At 39.2% G+C, this 18,907-nt stretch overlaps 1 protein-coding gene across 1 annotated transcript; it reads right to left on the reverse strand.

Moving 5' to 3' along the window:
- Positions 1–320: 320 nt before the first annotated feature.
- Positions 321–18,770, reverse strand: LOC134208842 (uncharacterized). Its single transcript, XM_062684784.1, has 4 exons — positions 18,273–18,770; positions 17,932–18,194; positions 517–796; positions 321–458 (listed from the first exon to the last, which is right to left on the reverse strand). Exons 1-3 carry the CDS (start codon positions 18,768–18,770, stop codon positions 547–549), a joined length of 1,011 nt encoding a protein of 336 aa, XP_062540768.1. The 3' UTR covers positions 321–458; positions 517–546.
- Between the last annotated feature and the right edge of the window lie 137 nt (positions 18,771–18,907).

The following is an 18,907-nucleotide window of genomic DNA, read 5'->3' on the forward strand; positions in this document are numbered from 1 at the left end:
GAAGAGACTCGTCGAAAAACATCTGCACCCATTTGTACAACTCCGTGCTAGCAATCATGAACTGTTCACACCTTGATTGCAACTCGACGAGCTGATATTTTGCCGAAGCGTAGAATAACTGCATCACATTATCTTTACTGATTTGACTCACATCGCAGTATATGTAGTACAACACATCCAGGAAGATGTCCGGATCCACATCCGTCACGATGATCAGCGGATAGTTCCGATGAAGATTGAGAAAACGCTTGTTGTTAAATAACTTTTTGAACACATCACTGGAGGACGCCAATAGAGTACGGTGCGCGTAAATGCGTTTCCTTGAGCTGCCCACCAGAAATTTAACGTCGGCCAGGTACGAGTTGTTCACCATTCTATATAGCCGATTCATATCGCTTTCGGTGCAAGACATTTTTGCTATCGATCTGCATTGCTCGCATGTTGAATTAAAACTGGATCTGAATGAACAGATAAATGGTTTAAATCAACTGTCGTTGATACCTGTGCTAATCATACCTGTCGTAGCTACCAGACGTTTGTCTACCGTCATTGGTCCGGGATTTTCCGCTTTATCCACTCTCGGGCAAGTGATCGTATGCCGAACCGCTTCCAGGTAATTTCCAGTACAAAAATACCGGTCGTAATTATCAGAGCCCATCCCATCAGTTGGATGGTGAAAATGGCATCGATCATGGAAACAGGAGCGAATAAATTGTCTCCGATGCAGGGTGGCTTCCGTTGATAGTGAATGGCGATTTGCTTCTGCAGGAATCCCAGCTCACGTACTTTTAAGAGGCTGAAATTAGAATATAAGTTCAGTCTGCCTCAACAGTGTGGTTTTTAAATTTAGTTTCTAACACGAGTGCATTTATAGCGACCCTATCCTGGTAGAAAAACAAATCAATGGCATATTTTTTTGTTAAATATCTTGGCTGTACATATGCACCAGCATATGTTTCGAAATGGACAAATTGATATGAAATTTGCGAAAAAGAATCCACATGTCTTGGAGGAACTCGAACCCTCAACCTTCTACTCTCTACAGATAGGCGTGATAACCCCTACATAACAAGACCACTTAAAGGTCACGTTTGCGGAAAAGCCATCAGAATCCGAGTACCAACCTCCATCGCGGTTATCTATTTTTTTGTAAATTGAATATCTTTGTTGAATGTTGAACATGTGCTTTACTTTACATGTGTCCACAATCAAGCGAGCCCACATTGTTTATTATCGAGAACATCAAACACACACACCAACAACGGACTGGGCGGATTTGTTCTCGATAATAAACATTGTGGCCGTGGGCTCGCTTGTTTGTGGATATTCAACAGTAAAGCACATGACGATTGGGCAAATCAAGCATCTGAAAGATATTCAATTTGCAAAAAAAGAGCTAACCGCGGTGGAGGTTGGTACTCGGATTCTGATGGCTTTTCCGCAAATGTGACCTTTAAGTGGTCTTGTTATGTAGAAGTTATCACGCCTATAGTTGAGGGTTCCAAGACACGTGAATTCTTTTTCGCAAATTTCATATCAATGCTGTTCATATGTACAGCTAAGATATTAAATATTTAACACAAAATTTTTTTTTCGTACGGCCGAGTTGCCGAATAATAAGCAATTAATTGACATAATAATAACAAATTTAGCTGTGATATAAAATTTTGTTATTTTTATGCTATTCGCGAATAACATAAAATAACATCTCAACAACACATTTTCGTATTACACTCGACTCTATATCTCGATGTTCTATATCTCGATATCTTTCCATATGTCGATGGTTTCCTGAGTTCCTTCAATCTACATACATTTGAGCTTTCTACATCTCGATAACCTCCCTATCTCGATGGGTTCTGATCATAATTTGTTCAGGATTCACTCTCCTTATGTCTATATGGTCAAAATATTAGGCTACTAGATCATCTTTGGCCAATAACAAACACACCAACAAGAGGAAACAACATTTGTTTTGTTGTCGTTTTTCATAGCAACGCGCTTTTTTGGATCTTTTTTGGGTCGGCGTGGACTAATTTCAAGCGTCAAAAATTCTCAGATATTCAGAAGCTTCTCAACGTGTTCCTCAAGTTCCTCAAGAGTTTTTTCATCGAGTTCGATGAGAAGTTCATTAGGGGTTGTCCATATACATGGACAGATTTTGTTCAGTTCTCGATACCGCCCTCCCCCAGCGCAGCGTGAACAATTGCTTATGTAAATTTTCAAAGATATAAGTTGTCCACGTGGTGTATGCCTCCAGCCAATGTGCAGCGATGTCTCACCCACCTGGAAATCCTCTTCATCGGACCCCGGGACGCACACTTGCCTCCAGCCTTGTGGAAGGTCCCTATCCGCTCATCACAGTCGAGCCAATCCAGCCTGCGTTCATCAGCCGTCCCGGCCCTGTGTTTGAGCAAAGATTTTAAAGTACAAGATAGTCCACTCTTCAATCCTCCATACATGTCAATAGCGAACACCTTTTTGTGAGTCCAGCGCCAACTTATGGCGAAAAGTCTGACTATTACAGTAAAAAAGGTCAAGTCTACATTGACTTTGAGTTGTTATTAAAATGTCATTTTTTGATGTTGTCATGTTGGTGTTTTAGCGGCTGATTTTTTTTTCTAATCTGTATTAACGTTATAAATACAAAACATATCTGGGTAAGTATAGGAGTTTGTTCATATCACTCCCACACTAGCTAATGCATTTTACATAGATTTGCAGAACAGATATCGCCAGGAAGGATCACCAACAAAATGTTTTGCAAACTGACGAAGGATCCGCAAAAACAAATACATTTTTAACAGTTGATGAACTTTGCGCTGCTTTAAACGTCGGATGTTTCAATAAGTGTATGAACACATGATGAGTATTTTATAACATTTTGTTTCTTTTGTGGATATGTTTGACACTCCACACAGACAAAATCTCAGTATTTGATTGGTACTTCCGGTATTATAAATGGTTGTCACATTTACGCATGTTAATCTCCATGTAACAAATAATAAAGTTGATGTATTCACAATAAAATACTAAAAATGGAAAATAGAACATTTTATTTTCTACGTTCGCTAATATTGTTAAAACCCCAATATGAGTCATTATTCAAACACTAGGTTTTGGACACCATAAAAACAAGATTTTCAATAGTTCTCAGTCAAGATCAAGATCAAGACCCAATTTAATTCCAGATCCTGTAAAAGGGATAACACAAGTGTTCGAAATATGAACAAGGCGCTTGGTATGAATCAAAACGATATGTCCTTTTCTGGATACAGGAATATGACGAAGGAGGCAGTTTTTCCACCCCATTTTTAAAATTAAAATTGTCTATGGAGTTACGCACGTCTCTTATTCCGGATGTAGTCCAACCATCGAACGTTTTTCGATTTAACTCAACCATCGTAGTCCAACCATCGAACGTTTTTTTATTTATGTAGTTCTGTTGCGTACTATAGGATTCCAAAGAGCGACCAGCGATCATTTCCTGCTATATTAGTGAAACACTAACTACTAGCATAGCGACCAGTGAATATTTCCATTCAAAATTTTAACTTCAGAAACAATTTAACAAAGAACGAATGATTCCAACCCTTTTTTTTTAAATGCACAGATTATCCGAAGTCTACTTTAAAACATGCGATAAGCTGAAAAATTCAGGCAGATTAGAAAAACAGGTGTTTCATATGTTTATATCATTTATAAAGGTTATTTTAAACAACCATGGAAGTGATTCTTCGATGCAAATGTTGGTCAGTAAATCGAGTCATTATGACGTTTGCAACTTCGCTTTGTTCGGATTGTTATGGAAGCGACGATACGCCTTAACACATCGCAACGATTTTATCAAAGTAACGTGTTGCTTCGATTAAATAGTTCGACCACCATCCGTAAAAGCGCTTTGGTCGCGTTCGCCTGTTTTTGGCAGGAGTGGGCTATATTGTTAAGGTCACTCCTGACGGAATCCAAGTTTCAAAGTGCTCGCGTTTTCGGGGGCACACTAGGGATCCTACATTCAGAGATATGCGAAAGCGGCCATCTTGAGCCAATCGAGCATTGAGAGCTGTCAGAATCTGAGCCAAATGAACATTGTTATTGTTGCGGATTGAAAGGTATTGCGATTGTAATGAAAAAGATTTTACGAAAAGTTTTGTCGAATAAACAATTTGTTTTACATTGGTAAGTTGAAATAATCTAGTTTATGCATGGTACTTTGTTCTTTTGTATTGCACTTTTATTTTAGTGATAATGCACTGTTGGACGTTAGATAACGAAATCTGTAAATGCCATTATACGCAAAGTCATGTTCGAGCTCCAACATTTTGCGCCACGGCAAGTGCTGGCAGCGTTTGTTTACGAAAGTAACAGCGTTGCTAAATCGTCTGGAAAAGTATTCGCACATCTCTTAATATAGGATCCCTAGGGCACACCACTCGATACGGAGGCGGCGGACAACTGTCATTTTTGTTGATTCAGCTGTGCTGCGTCGCAGCATGCGTGAAAAAATAAAAATGACAGTTGTGCGTTGCTTCCGTATGGTGTGCCCCCGAAAACGCGAGTACTTTGAAACTTGGATTCCGTCAGGAGTGACCTTAATATACTATATTTGGTTTGAGGCAGGTGAAGGGACCTCCCAACAGCCATTCTCAGGCAAGTACCCTCTGAATATGTTCAGATCATCTACCGAAATGCCTCATGCTTCCAGCCAATGTACAGCGACGTCTCAGGGTCTGTTCACAAATTACGTAACGTTTCTGGGGGGAGGGGGTGGGTACTACCAAATGTTACGCATAACGCGAATAAAAATTTATTTGAATGTCTTTTTTTTAATCACTGATTGAAGTAATTGCTGTTTATCGTTATTGTATATTAGTCATTATCGAAATAGATCGAAATCAAGCATGCTAACATAGCGGGACTGATATGCGTAAAAATACCAAGCGAATATTGTATTTCTCGACACCACAGTTCCGCAAAACTATGTAAATGGTTATGATCGCAAATTCTATTTTCGTTTCTGCTAGCTGCATTCTTGATATCTTTGATTATTAATCAGGTGCCGTCCCTATTCTAACAGTGTTTAAAAAATACCAAAACCCAAATGCTTCAGAGAAGGGAATTTTTTTTTCCACAGTTACGCGTTACATGGGGGAGGGAGGGGGTACCAAAAATGTTACTTTTTGTTACGAGGGGGTGGGAGGGGGTCAAAAACTTGGATTTTTGCGTTACGTAATTTGTGAACAGACCCCCACCCACCTGGAAATTCTCTTCATCGGACCCCGGGACGCACACTTGCCTCCAGCCTTGTGGAAGGTCCCTATCCGCTCATCACAGTCGAGCCAATCCAGCCTGCGTTCTTCAGCCGTCCCGGCTCTGTGTTTGAGGCAGGTGAAGGGACCTTCCAACAGCCATGCTTAGCTGCTTCACAACCCAGTACCATGGCCTTTTTGGCACCTGCGTTGACCTCAGGTTCAACTCGAGCTGGTGCTGTTCTGCGTTCAAGCAGCTCCCAACAACCTATTCGCAGCATTAACTTGTGAGCTGGTTTAAATCTTACCTATCAGACCGGTGTATGAAAGTGCGAATTGGTTCGAAGTATTCAGATTCCTTCCATATCGATTCAGAAGTGCCACAGGGGAGTAATTTAGGACCATTGCTTTTTTCGTTATTCATCAACGATGCAGCGTTTGTATTGCCTCGCGGTATGCGAGTGTTTTATGCGGATGATGTAAAAATGTACATGGTCGTTACAAGCAGAGATGATTGTCTGGAATTGCAGGCTACCTTGGATTCTTTTGAGAACTGGAGCAAACGGAATGGTTTGGAACTCTGCGTGGGAAAGTGCAACACCATTACTTTCTGTAGATTGCGGCGCCCGATTATATTCGACTACTCTCTGTCTGGCGAAGTACTTCAGCGTAAAACTGAAGTTAAAGATCTCGGTGTAATAATGAACAAGGAGCTGACATTGCGGTCTCTCTGTGAAGATCCGATTTCGAGGGCGAACAAGCCCAGCCTAGCTATTCTCTCTGAGATGAATATTTATGTCCCGGAGAGATCCTTGAGACGGCGAAACTTCCTGCTGACGGACGCTCGCAACACCCGATATGGACAACATGACCCCATCAGGTTTATAGTATCCAGGTTCAACGGAAGGTTCCAGCAATTCGACTTTGTTACCTAGGCTAGGTTACCGTATACCGATCATAAATGTTTTGTGTTATTTATATAATGATTCTTCTGACAACATTATTGGCTTAACTACTGTTTGTTTGTTTTTAATGACGATGTATTTTGACTGATTCCATGATTTTTGATTGTACCGAATATTTTTGTAATTTAATTTGGTTTAGTTTTTACTAAAGACATAGGTCAGATGAAGGTGATCAAGCAAATAAATAAATAAATAAAATAAAATAAATAAATATGGATAGCCCCTTAAAAAATTCCTCTGAAAATTTTACCATATATTTTTTCGGACATTCTCCAGGAACTCTTCCGGAGGTTCCTCCACAATTTCGTCCGAAAGTTTCTCCATGATTTCGTCCGGAAGTTTCTCCAGGATTTCGTACGAAGTTCCTTCAGGATTTCGTTCGGATGTTCCTTCAGGATTTCGTCCGGAAGTTCCTCCAGGATTTCGTCCAAGAGTTCCTCCATGATTTTGTCCGGAGGATTCTCCAGGATTTCGTCCGAAAATTCCTCCGAAAGTTCATCCAAAAAATCTTGCGGTAGTTCCTAAAGGTTTTCGTCCGAAAGTTCCTCCAGGACTTCGTCCGGAAATTCCTTCAGAATTTCGTCAGTAAGTTACTCCAGGTATTTCTTAGCAAGTATCTCCAGAAAGTTTCTCAACTTATTATTCCGGAAGTTCCTCCAGAATTTCGTCCGAAAGTTTCTCCATGATTTCGTCCGAAGTTCCTTCAGGATTTAGTTAGGATGTTCCTTCAGGATTTCGTCCGGAAGTTCCTCCAGGATTTCGTCCGGAGGATTCTCCAGGATTTCGTCTAGAAGTTCCTTTAGGATTTCGTCCGAAAATTCCTCCGAAAGTTTATCCAAACATTCTTGCGGTAGTTCATAAAGGATTTCGTCTGAAAGTTCCTCCAGGACTTCGTCGGGAGGTTCCTTAAAGATTTCGACTGAAAATCCTCCAGGATTTCTTCCGCAAGTTTCTCCAAGATTTCGTCCGAAAGTTCCTCCAGGACGTTCGGATGTTCCTTCAGGATTTCGCCTGTAAGTTCGTTCAGGATTCCGTCCGGAAGTTCTTCCAGGATTTCGTCCAAAAGTTTCTCCATGATTTTATTTTCGGGCGAAATTCATTCGGAAGTTCCTTCAGGATTTCGTCCGAAAGTTTCTTCAGGATTTCGTCTGGAAGTTTCTCCAGAATTTCGTCCGGAAGCTCCTCTAGGAATTTCTTCGAAAGTGCTTCCAGGATTTTGGCCAGAAGTTCTTCCACGAGTTCCTCCGGAAGTTCATCCAGGAGTTCCTCCGGAAGCTCCTCCAGAATTTTGTCTTGAAGTTCTTCTAGGATTTCGTCCGGAAGATTCCGATAATTCCTCCCTAGATTCCTGCATGATTCTTCCAGAATATCTTGAAGTTATTCCTCCAAAATCATTTTAAAAACTTCTCTGGAGTTCAGATAATTCATAGGAGCTATTACAAAATTTCCCCGTGAATTCCTCCAGAAATTTAGATTTTTTACGGATATTCCTCTAGAAGTTTTTACAAGTTTTTCCTCAGGGAATCTCCTGAAGTTCTCCCTGGAGTTCTTCCAGAAACTCCTCCTTGAATTCTTCCTAAACTACTTCGAGAACTCTCTTTCGAATCTCACATAGAATTTCTAAAGCAACTCCCAACCAGCCCAGAAGTTGTTCTAGGTATACTTATAGGAATTCAATTGTGATTTCCTCCTGATATTATTCCGGAAATCCCTCCAGAAGTTTCGTAAAACATTCCTCCAAGAAGCCCCAGTTGAATAGTTTTGGAATACTTCAGTACTTTCTTTACTGGAAATTATATATTTGAAAGTCTCCCAAATAGTTCACAGAAATTCTGAAAGTCCGTAGTTTTTTTCCGGGTCCTTCCACCCAATTTTCTGCCCTGGGAATTATTCCACAAATACTCCTGCCTCCTCTTGCTCGAGTTTTTTCAGGAGTTTCTGTTGGAGAATGAAATGAACAGTAGGCGTTCAGATCGAACGGTAATCTATTCCAATAGTTTCCATGGCAGTTACAAGAATACTTCTATACATTCATCTACCTGTAGGTTCTTCAAAATATTGCTTCAGAAATTCGTTTTGAACTTCCCCCAGAAACTCGTTAAGGTATACTCCAAAAAATCCTCTGGGATCTGTTCCGGTATATTCCTCCAGGCGGAATTCACGATGGTTTTTTTTGTGGAATTATTTGAAAGAGTTCTTGAAAGATTTCTTGAAACATGTCCGTCTTGAAGGATTCCTTGAAGAATTTTTCTGACATAATTTGCAAAGGAATGCTTCGCAAATATTTTTTTAAATTATTTTCTCAATGGAATTTCTGGAGTTATACCAACAATCAATATGAAACTGGTGATTTTTTCGTGGTTCCAGTTTCGCATGATATGAACGGTCTTCGGTACCCAGACATGAAGGCGTCGCTTCAGTACGTAATCTATTGATGGCCCCTTAGAACAAAATTTAGCACAGTTGTCATAGCAACATTTTCGGAAGTTTTTTCTTCAAACAATAACAAACTTCGAAAACGGAAGCTGGTGGTAGGTAACTGTAAGAATGTTAAATGAAGCCAAATATTCGCGTGATAAAATAAATATCCTTTTATGACCAAACACTGGTAGGAGTACCTGAATACAAATCTTTAAAAGGTACACTATGCTTTTTCCGTTCTTTTAACCCGTTTCGGCCCGGGCCACGATTTCAAATTATAAAATCCACCATTCTCTTGTTTTTCGACCGATTTGCATGAAATTTGAAGGAAAGATGCATTAAACCCTATATTTTTGTGTAAATGTATTGATTTGGAGATTTGGTCCTTGGGGACGGTTTTATCGAGGGGGTCCCCTGGGTCAAATGGGGTCAAAAATGGGTCAACTTCCAGATGTTCCGGGAACCTGGTGCCCCCAGGAAAGTGGTCACTTTTTGAGTGGTTCTGAAACCCAACTCGCGACACATCAAACTTCATGATTTTGCAACACAAATACAATAGAAGACAGTTGCAGAACATCTGGGCACATTGGCCACTTTCAGGGGTTCCCTGGGAACCTGATGCCCCGAGGGAAGTGGTCACTTTTTGACTGATTCTGAAATCCAACGTTTTAATTTTTAGACATTCTATCATATAGTTCCGGGAGTGATGTCGTGAAGGTTTTCCACAGGCGTTTGTCATCGGGCTTGGTTTTCCTTTCCATGCGCTCATCACTGAGGTCTACCAGATGCAACAGACGTATCCAAGCCTCTACAATGGTTTGTTCCGGCAGCCAGGCAATGCGCGAATAACCGACGAGATTAAGAAAGACCAACACCGACACTTTTCGCATCACGAGATCATCACGAGAAATCCGGTCAGAACCGAGAAGAATGATACAAGTTTTTCCAAGTCAAAAAATCCCACAATATATGTATGTCGTGTTTTTTTCGGAATATTTGAACTTGCAAAAACTTGCGTCATTCCTCTCGGCCGTTAGAAGATGTTAAAAGTGTTAAATCAGCAGATGCGAGAATGGACTTTTCCAGTTTTTATATTTCTTTCGAACACTGAAAGGATTAATCAATTCATCCTTTTATATTGTTTCTATCTTGAATTGAATGATCAGAACTATTTATAGCGATTGTAGCGAAGATATATTAATATGAAACATAAATGTTATTAGACATCTCGTTTTCAAAAGTGATAAATGCCAGAAATAAACTTTATTTATTCCGAATCATAAAGGTTACAGTCCCACACATATTATAATAGGGACACGGCAGGTATTTCCGTCCGTCGTCGTAGGGGCTAAAACCAACGAAAGAAACGTCCATTGGCTAGAACTCCACTATAGCAGAACGTTTCTCCCGAGCTTACCATTTGGTACGGATAAGTTAGGCAAAAAGCACAGAGAAACAGACATAACACTCGTCGAATTTCCATCGTTCACTGATTTACTGGTCAATTCAAATAATCATTAGTTGACCAATCGATCACTCGTGGCGCGCGCATCGTTTTTGTTCGAGTTTGACGTTTGCTCACTACCGCCATCTGGTTCGTGATTTGCCCAACTAACTGAAATCAACAGATGTCGTTAGTGTTTGAACGACGATGAATTTGACGAGTAAATGTTCAATGTGTTATGTATGTTTGCCTGTGCAAAAAGTGTCTCTTTTATTGGTTTTTGAAACTATTGACCTCGACTATGACAAAGAGATGACAATACCTGCGTTAACCCTATACATAATATTGAATATTTGGCATCTCCAAAAATCTTATTGTATCTTTTTTCACCCTCACTCTATACGATCCAAACTCACCACTTCCATCATCGTTGATATCAACAAACGGACAGCAAATTAAAGTTATTTTTTTTTATGGGCAATCTGATGTCGACATCGATTCAGTGTTGCTGTACAGGTGTTGGATGCTTGCTGTTCAATAGTAGAATTATATTGGATTGGATTCATCAAATACGAGGGACAAGCGACACATATAAAAGCATAAAAAGCTTGCAAAGTGGAAAAACAAAAGTGTAGCACGCTAATGAAAAGAATTTTCACAGTCGATTGCCCTAGAGTGGTTTATCCGACGGCGGATACTGATACCGAGGAAGTTCTGGAAGGACATCGGACGTCGGACTTCTGAGCTTTCAGAAGAAATTCTACTAAATTTCCCCGCAGACAAAAAATCCTCATTTCTACGGGAACCTTGACGAGAACACTTTTTTTTTATTTCCATGGGAAAAACGATCAAAGACTCGGCCATTCACCTCTGCCTAACCATGCAATTCCTCAATCCGCAAAACAGTAGGTTTACATTAGCGGTGATCTGGAAAACAAATAAAATATTTCAGTTTAGGAAAACCTAAATAATCTTATTCCTTGAACATCCGCAAACCATTGAAAAATAATAAATAAACAGCCAGGTTGATAACCTTGACAACACCTTAGAACAATGAAAATTTATGTTGAGGCGTTGCTTCATTTTACTGGATACCGAAATCTTAGTACATGGAACCATAAAACAAGTACTAATTTGCTCTAGCTCCAACATCTTGATAATTATTGTCTATCCGGAACAAATTTATACCGCTTTTTATACCGAAGTTGGATTTTTCTCCAGATACGGGCATTTTTCCCAACTTCGGAAGTAGTGCGCTGGATTCGCCTAAAGATGCGATAAACAACGCATCCATTAGTTTGACAGATAAAACTTCGGAAGAAAGTTCGGTTCGGAAGTCCCGACTTCCGAATTCTAAGTTGGTGCTACGCCGACAATATATCTATGGTTATACTCAAAAAAATCTGAAAGAGTTGCTGAAGAAAGCTCAGAAGAAATTTGAAAAGGTAATACCTATAACACAGACAAACAGACGTAACAGCTTGAACAATTTTCTGAAAAATCCATCATCCAACGTCCAACCATCTTGCGAGCATGTTGCACGAAACAATATTTCGTATGACATTGTCACCAGAAGGCGCCGGAGTGAAATGTCAAACTCGAAGGATTACGACGCTAGCGCCTCTAGTTGTGAAACGCGCATCAATTTAATTTAAATTGACCGTTGAAGTCATGGTCGATGGTATTTGTTCTAGTGTTACGTCTGTTTATCTGTGCCTATAATAAAAATAAGACCGATAAGACATTTGGCAAGACAATTCAACAAAAAACTATTATCTCTCTTTCTCTCTCGTCCCACTCTAAAAAACCTAGACCGGACCGAGAATCGCACTCGATATCTCCGGATTGGCGACCCTACGACCACAGACAAACAGACGTAACACTAGAACAAATACCATCGACCATGACTTCAAACATCAATTTAAATTTAATTGGTTGCGCGTTTCACAACTAGAGGCGCTAGCGTCGTAATCCTTCGAGTTTGACATTTCACTCCAGCGCCTTCTGGTGACAATGTCATACGAAATATTGTTTCGTGCAACATGCTCGCAAGAGGGTGGTGGAGGAGTTGGACGATGGATTTTTCAGAAAATTGTTCAAGCTGTTACGTCTGTTTGTGCTACGACTTTGCTCGCAAGGCTAACTTCTTCCAGTATTCCGTATGAAATTCCTTGAAAAATTATTCATCAATTCTTTTGGAAATTCCTCTAGATTCTTTTGGAGATCCTTAAAGTTTCTCCTTCGGAAATTCCTTCAAGAATTCATTCAAAAATTCATTCCAGGTATTTTTTTCGAAAATGTGTTCACAAAATCCTTCAGAACTGTTTCGGAAACTCGTCCATTGAAATTTTAAAAAAATCCGCCAGGAATTTACTTGGACATTATTTCCTTCGGAAATTCTTTTGTAAGTCTTACCAGAAATTCCTTCGAAAATTTCTTTAGTTAACCATACAACATTTCCTAAGAAATTATTTCTGGAATTTCTGCAAGAGTAATTTCGGGATTTTCTGCAAGGGTTTTTTTTTCGGAAATCCTAAAGGAATTTTCAGAGGAGTTTCCAACGCAAAATCCAAAAGAATTTCCTAAACAAAACTCAACTAAGAAAAGCTGTCCAACAGAATTCGTTAAAGATTTTTTGACGTGGGACTACGTCTGTGTTTTCTATATTGGGGTACACTTTACGATTGCGAAAATCGGGAACCGTCACGAATATCTAAGCCGTTTCTCGATGGATTTACATTTTTTTAGACTATTCGATCAAGGATGAGTCAACGCTTCTTTGTATTTATTTGAAAATACTGATTTTCAACTATTTATTATCGATAATTAATAGAAAGTTTAGAAATAGGTAAACTGACTAATCACGTTTATGCATCACTAGCACAGACATCAAAAATCAATCACTTGCGAGTTTGGATCTAATCCTCAGTTTGAACAAGATTTTACGGTTGGTTGACATAAAAATAGCACTGTGGCGATCCCGCACCGCCAGATGCTGAAAATTTATTACAAATTGTGGTGTCAGTTAGTTGGAAAGGAACATTGGGAAAAGAAAATTGGTTCTTCTCAGGACCAACATTTTATGAAAAGAAAGAGTTAATTGCGAAAATGGACTGTTTCGGTGGCATCGGGTTTGGCGTGGTAGCTTGGTTGCTGTTAGTGATTCCATCCATTAAAATTCACTACATCATCTCCCTCCGACGCGCTATCAAATTCGCTATTTACGATTGAGTTTTGCACTTTGAAGAAAGTTTATTTCGGATAGTCGGATCAACCTTCTTTTGTATAAAATCAATGAAGACGCCACCTCAGTGGAAACTATTCACAGCAACCATCCATCGGTGAACGTCACTCGGACAGACAGATGCCGAAAGATAATGTTTTGTAATATGAAGAAACTTCGTCTTGAGTCAAATTTCTTTTGTCATTCCTCGCAACAATACGCATCTAAGATAAAATACATCTCATAACCAAATTCAGAATCGAGAAAATTTCATGAGATTCTTAGAATTTGTCATTCTCCGTTGTCCGTGGAAACCCGATCGAAATGGCTCGCGCGCGCCGAAAAGCAACTTTCTTATATCTAATAAAGTTATTCCATTAGCTTCGCCCCTTCAATAATCGTTATGAGGTCACATTATATTTACACCCATATCAGCTCACAAAAAGGCGGGGCTTACGGGTTTAATTTATTAAATACAAGAAAGCTGCTGTTCGGCGCGCGCGAGCCATTTTGATCGGGGTTCCACAGAAGGCGGTTCGACATTCGATGCAGCGGAGCGGACACAGCAGCACAAAGTGGGTGCAAATTTATTTCAACCTTTGGAGGCTTAGCGAAAAATCATCATGTGGCGGTCGGACAGTTGCAACGCAAGGTGTCGACAAGCGACTGGATGCAGTTAGTTATTGGAATGGGAATTGGGAAAAAAAATTGGTTCTTCTCAGGACCAACATTTTATGGAAAGAAAGAGTTAATTGCGTTAATGGACTGTTTCGGTGGCATCGGGTTTGGCGTGGTAGCTTGGTTGCTGTTAGTGATCCCATCTATTCAAATTTACTGCATCATCTCCCTTCGACGCGCTATCACAATCGCTATTTACGATTGAGTTTTGTACTTTGAAGAACGATTATTTCGGATAGTCGATTCAACCTTCTTTTGTATAAAATGGTGGCTTTTGTATAAAATCAATGAAGACGCCACCTCAGTGGAAACTATCTACAGCAACCACCCATCGGTGAACGTCGCTCGGACAGACAGATGCCAAGAGATAATGTTTTGTAATATGAAGAAACTTCGTCTTGAGTCAAATTTCTGTTGTTATTCTTCGCAACAATACGCATCTTAGATAACCAACATCTCATAACCAAATTCAGAATCTTGCGAGAAAATTTCATAGGATTCTTAGAATTTGTCATTCTCCGAATGTTTCGGCGGCATCGGGTTAAGCGTGGTAGCTTGGTTGCTGTTAGTGATTCCATCCGTTCAAACTAATTGCATTATCTCCCTCCGCCGCGCTACCAAATTTGCTAGTTACGATTGAGTTTTGCACTTTGAAGAAAGTTCATATCGGATTGTCGGATCAACCAGCTTTTGTATAAAGACCTTTTTGGAGGACACCTTCCTAAAAAATATACACCAACAATAAATAACACCTTCCCCGAAATAAAGGAGAAATAAGCAGAATCAGAAGTGACGTGAAACATATATATTTAATTGCAACGTTTGGTTTTCGCCCGCGGTGTAAGCGTACGTGGCTAAGTAAGGATTGTGATGTCCCCGACTGAAAGCCAGTCGAGTGGCTTCAGCGGCCGATGAGTCATGTTAATTCCACGGTTAGAGACTCAAAGTCCATCCAACTGGGAACAACTATTCAACTTCTTGATTCAGTTGGCCTTCGAGCAGTTTGCTCAATGTTAATAAAACGACACAAATTATTATGGCAAATACCATCAATTTCGAATAGCTACGTAGTCCTACGTCACCTTTGCGTACAACCCGATTGGGCTGCACCTTTGAGTTTTTATGTAAATTCTAAAGGAATTTCTAAAAGTGTTGCTAAAAAATTTTGGTGGAATGTTTGAATAATTCCTAAAGGAATTTCCGAAAGAGGTCATGGAGGAACCCTGATAAAATTCCTTAACAAAGTTCTGAAGAAATTTTCAAGAGAAATTTGAATGAGTTGTTAGAGTATCTTCCTAGATTTTTGACTGCTTGAGGAATTACGGGAGGATTTTTTTTAAATTTCTTAAACAATCGCTGAATGAATTCCTAAAAAAAAAACAATCTGAAAGAATTCCTGAATCATTTTCTGCAAGGAAAATACTCTTTCGGAAAGGTCACCCAATGGAATTTTCAAATCAATTTGCAAAAGATTTTTTGAAAAAATACCCAAAAGAAAACGTAGAGCACTACCAAGTTTCCTTGAATGAATTCCTGGAGGAAAATTTAAAGGAGTACCTGAGGAAAATTCCGAGACATTCTAAGAATTCTTTCATAAAACTTTCGAAGAACTATCTTTAGACTTTTCCAAATAAATTTCAGGATTTAACTTCGAAGTAATTTCCGAAGGACAATCTGAAAGAATTCCTGAATCATTTTCTGCAAGGAAAATACTCTTTCGGAAAGGTCCAATGGAATTTTCAAATCAATTTGCAAAAGAATTTTTGAAAAAATACCCAAAAGAAAACGTAGAGCACTACCAAGTTTCCTTGAATGAATTCCTGGAGGAAAATTTAAAGGAGTACCTGAGGAAAATTCCGAGACATTCTAAGAATTCTTTCATAAAACTTTCGAAGAAATATCTTTAGACTTTTCCAAATAAATTTCAGGATTTAACTTCGAAGTAATTTCCGAAGGAGATTCTAAAGGATAGATAATGCATAGATAATTTTTTTGAAGGAGAAATTCCATAAGGATTTTTCCAAGGTTTTTCTAAAAAATGTTCGAAAGATCTGATCCCAAGTAACATTTCAAGTTTTATTCCGCTCTAGGAGTGGTTTTCAAGATTAAATAATAAGATCGACCAATAAAACTCACTATAACAAGACAACCATTTGATGACCACTATAAGAGTAAGATATGGCCATGTGGCCCTCCCTGGATAACCGCTATAAACCTTTTATAAGAGTATTAAAAACCCCCTTTTAAACTACCCGCAGAAAAGGGAATCTGGCTGCGGTAGGTGTCAAAAATGTTGCTTTGAAAAAGAGAAATAAAACTTTGCCGAAAATGATAGCAAAATAAATGATTGTTGAGGATAATGATGAGGGAGGTTACAAAATAATGTATTTTACAGGATTGTCATTCATTGTACTTTACTTAAAATGAGGTGCGCGTTCGATTTTATGGTGAAAGCTAATAAAAAAATTAGGAAAATTATATTAAGCTCGTTTAGTGGAATGTATTAAACCGTCTAAGACGAATTAAGTACTGTCCATTTAATTCCACCAGTTAATTTTCGTTATCTTTCGAGTCGAGTCAAGTACAAGACACTGAAGACGACCACACAGTTGTGGTCGAAATACGTATCTGCAAAGATAACGAAAATTAACTGGTGGAATTAAATGGACAGTACTTAATTCGTCTTAGACGGTTTAAAAAAATTAGATTGATCACCAAGCGCTCTCAATAGCATAGTCTTGGGCAATAAAAAAAAATAGTTATAAAAGCAATATCGTAAATCTTCACTGATTGTGTTGATTTTCCACCTCAATATATTTTTAATGCAAATTATTTTCAAAAAAAGTAGATTACGTGCTGAAAACATCGTCCAATCATGAAATCCAGTGATAATATCACTAACTTGGAAATGCTTGTACCTTTTCAACATGGCCACCATCAATTTCGATCAGAAAAATGCGGTTCTTATTACAAACCGTTTTAAACTCTTCGCAATGCAAATATTCTTATTGGGGTTATTCATTTGACCACATTAGGACAAAAAATTATGGCATTATTCGAGCTTTGGAAATATGATTTATTACGCTCTTCATCACAACCGTAGAGCTGCTCATAAGATCAATACGCATTTGACGTTTGAAGCTTTTTCAGAATATTTATGAGAGGTTTATTGATAGCAATAAGAACGACAATAAAACTGAGCAACTAGCTTTGGTGATTGCTATTTTAAGTCCACTATAAGAATTGAATAAATTCAATTAGCATGGAAATTGTTACTTGGGATGGAGGATGTTCCGGAGAATATCCCGAGAGAAATTCAAAAGAAATTCCTGGATTTTTCGAAGGATTTTCTTGATTCATTTGCGTAGGATTTTTTGAAGACATTTGATGGAGGATTTTTTCAAGAATAACTGAAGAAATTCCCGATGGAATTTCGGAACGGCTTACCAAATTTGACGAATAAATGCCTCGAACATTTTCGTAAAATATAACTGGATTAATTTATGGAATAACACCTGGTTAAATGCTCCAAGAAATTTCTGGAAGAAAAGAAAAGAAAACAATTCTTGGAAATATAAGTATGATGATGGATCGACTACAAATCACGAAACTTTGAGGGGTTTTCTTGGCCAGTATTGGCCGAATTCGTCACTAAATTACTAGAAAACTTGTTGATGATAAAATACAATTCAAATTGCAACATCAAATTATCAATGAACCGATTTCACCAAAATTGCTGGTGCATTTCTGAATCTCAGGCGTCGCCACTACCACTACTACAATATTATTTTTGAAAACGTGCCAATTTTCAGAAACAAATTTCCTGAAAACAATTTGAAAGCCAAGCGATTGAAATGGAGTATAATAAACGTCTAATAGAGTTCGATCCCGCGCCCTCCTTAATCTAAAATCTTTGCATCTGATAGCAACTAGAAGGAATGCAATCCATACCCGTATTTCACGTGTTCCATAAGTGGTGAATCCTTCGCCACACTGTAGTATCCATGTAGTGGTTGTATAGCGTTTATTTCATTTAAATTACACTTCTCGTCCTCGCTGTAGTGTTCAATCATATAGCGATAGATCTGATCCGTGTCACCGTGGAATGCGGCGAGTCCTCGCCGTATTCGTTCGGTTCCATTAGCAACGGAAATGAGTCCATTGGATTGTTGAATTTTTGCATAGACCGCATGTCTTAGGGGATCAGTGTCGTTCTTCAAATTTAGAATTAAGAAAAAGGATAGAGATGAAAATTCTGCCAAAATTCTATGTCCACACTTCGTTAATCTCACCATCATAACCATCCTATTGATGGCATTGTCCTGCGCCGTTAGGTCGAATTTCCACCGCATCAGATCCCCGAGTGTTCGAACCCTGGTCGAAGGCGACTGGATCAGTGCCACAATGTTTGCCGAAAAACTGATGTACAGAAACATCAAACTGATCAACATGACAATGTTCAACGTACGGGACGAAACCGATTCCAATCGGACCAGCGCTTCCTGTTGACTGGCGATTCCGATCATGCTCAACACAGTTTCGCTGAACCCGATCTGCTCGGCATCATCCGGGTAATTGGATTCCAGTTGTTCATCGAAGCGTGTGATAATGAGCTGCAGCGTGGCTGCGAGCAGGACCATCCCTCCGATCGACAACCATACGCGATCTTGGAACGATAAGATGAATACGTTATCCGTGTAGGACAGCTTTGGCGATCTGAAGATGAATTTATAATCGAGAGGTCCAGTCATTGCGAGAAATTGGACAGACTTGATACGATACGGTGTCATGTAGCTTGGCGTAGCACCGAGATCCGTTGCTCCTGAGCGAAGATCGTTGATTAGTCCGGGCGCCCAGGTCGGGGTACAATGGAATGCGACAGTGGCGTTGAGAACATACGCCAATGCGATTGTAAGTGCTTTGTTGA

Source organism: Armigeres subalbatus, chromosome 2 (genome assembly GCF_024139115.2).
Source record: "Armigeres subalbatus isolate Guangzhou_Male chromosome 2, GZ_Asu_2, whole genome shotgun sequence".
In the NCBI taxonomy this organism is placed as follows: domain Eukaryota; kingdom Metazoa; phylum Arthropoda; class Insecta; order Diptera; family Culicidae; genus Armigeres; species Armigeres subalbatus.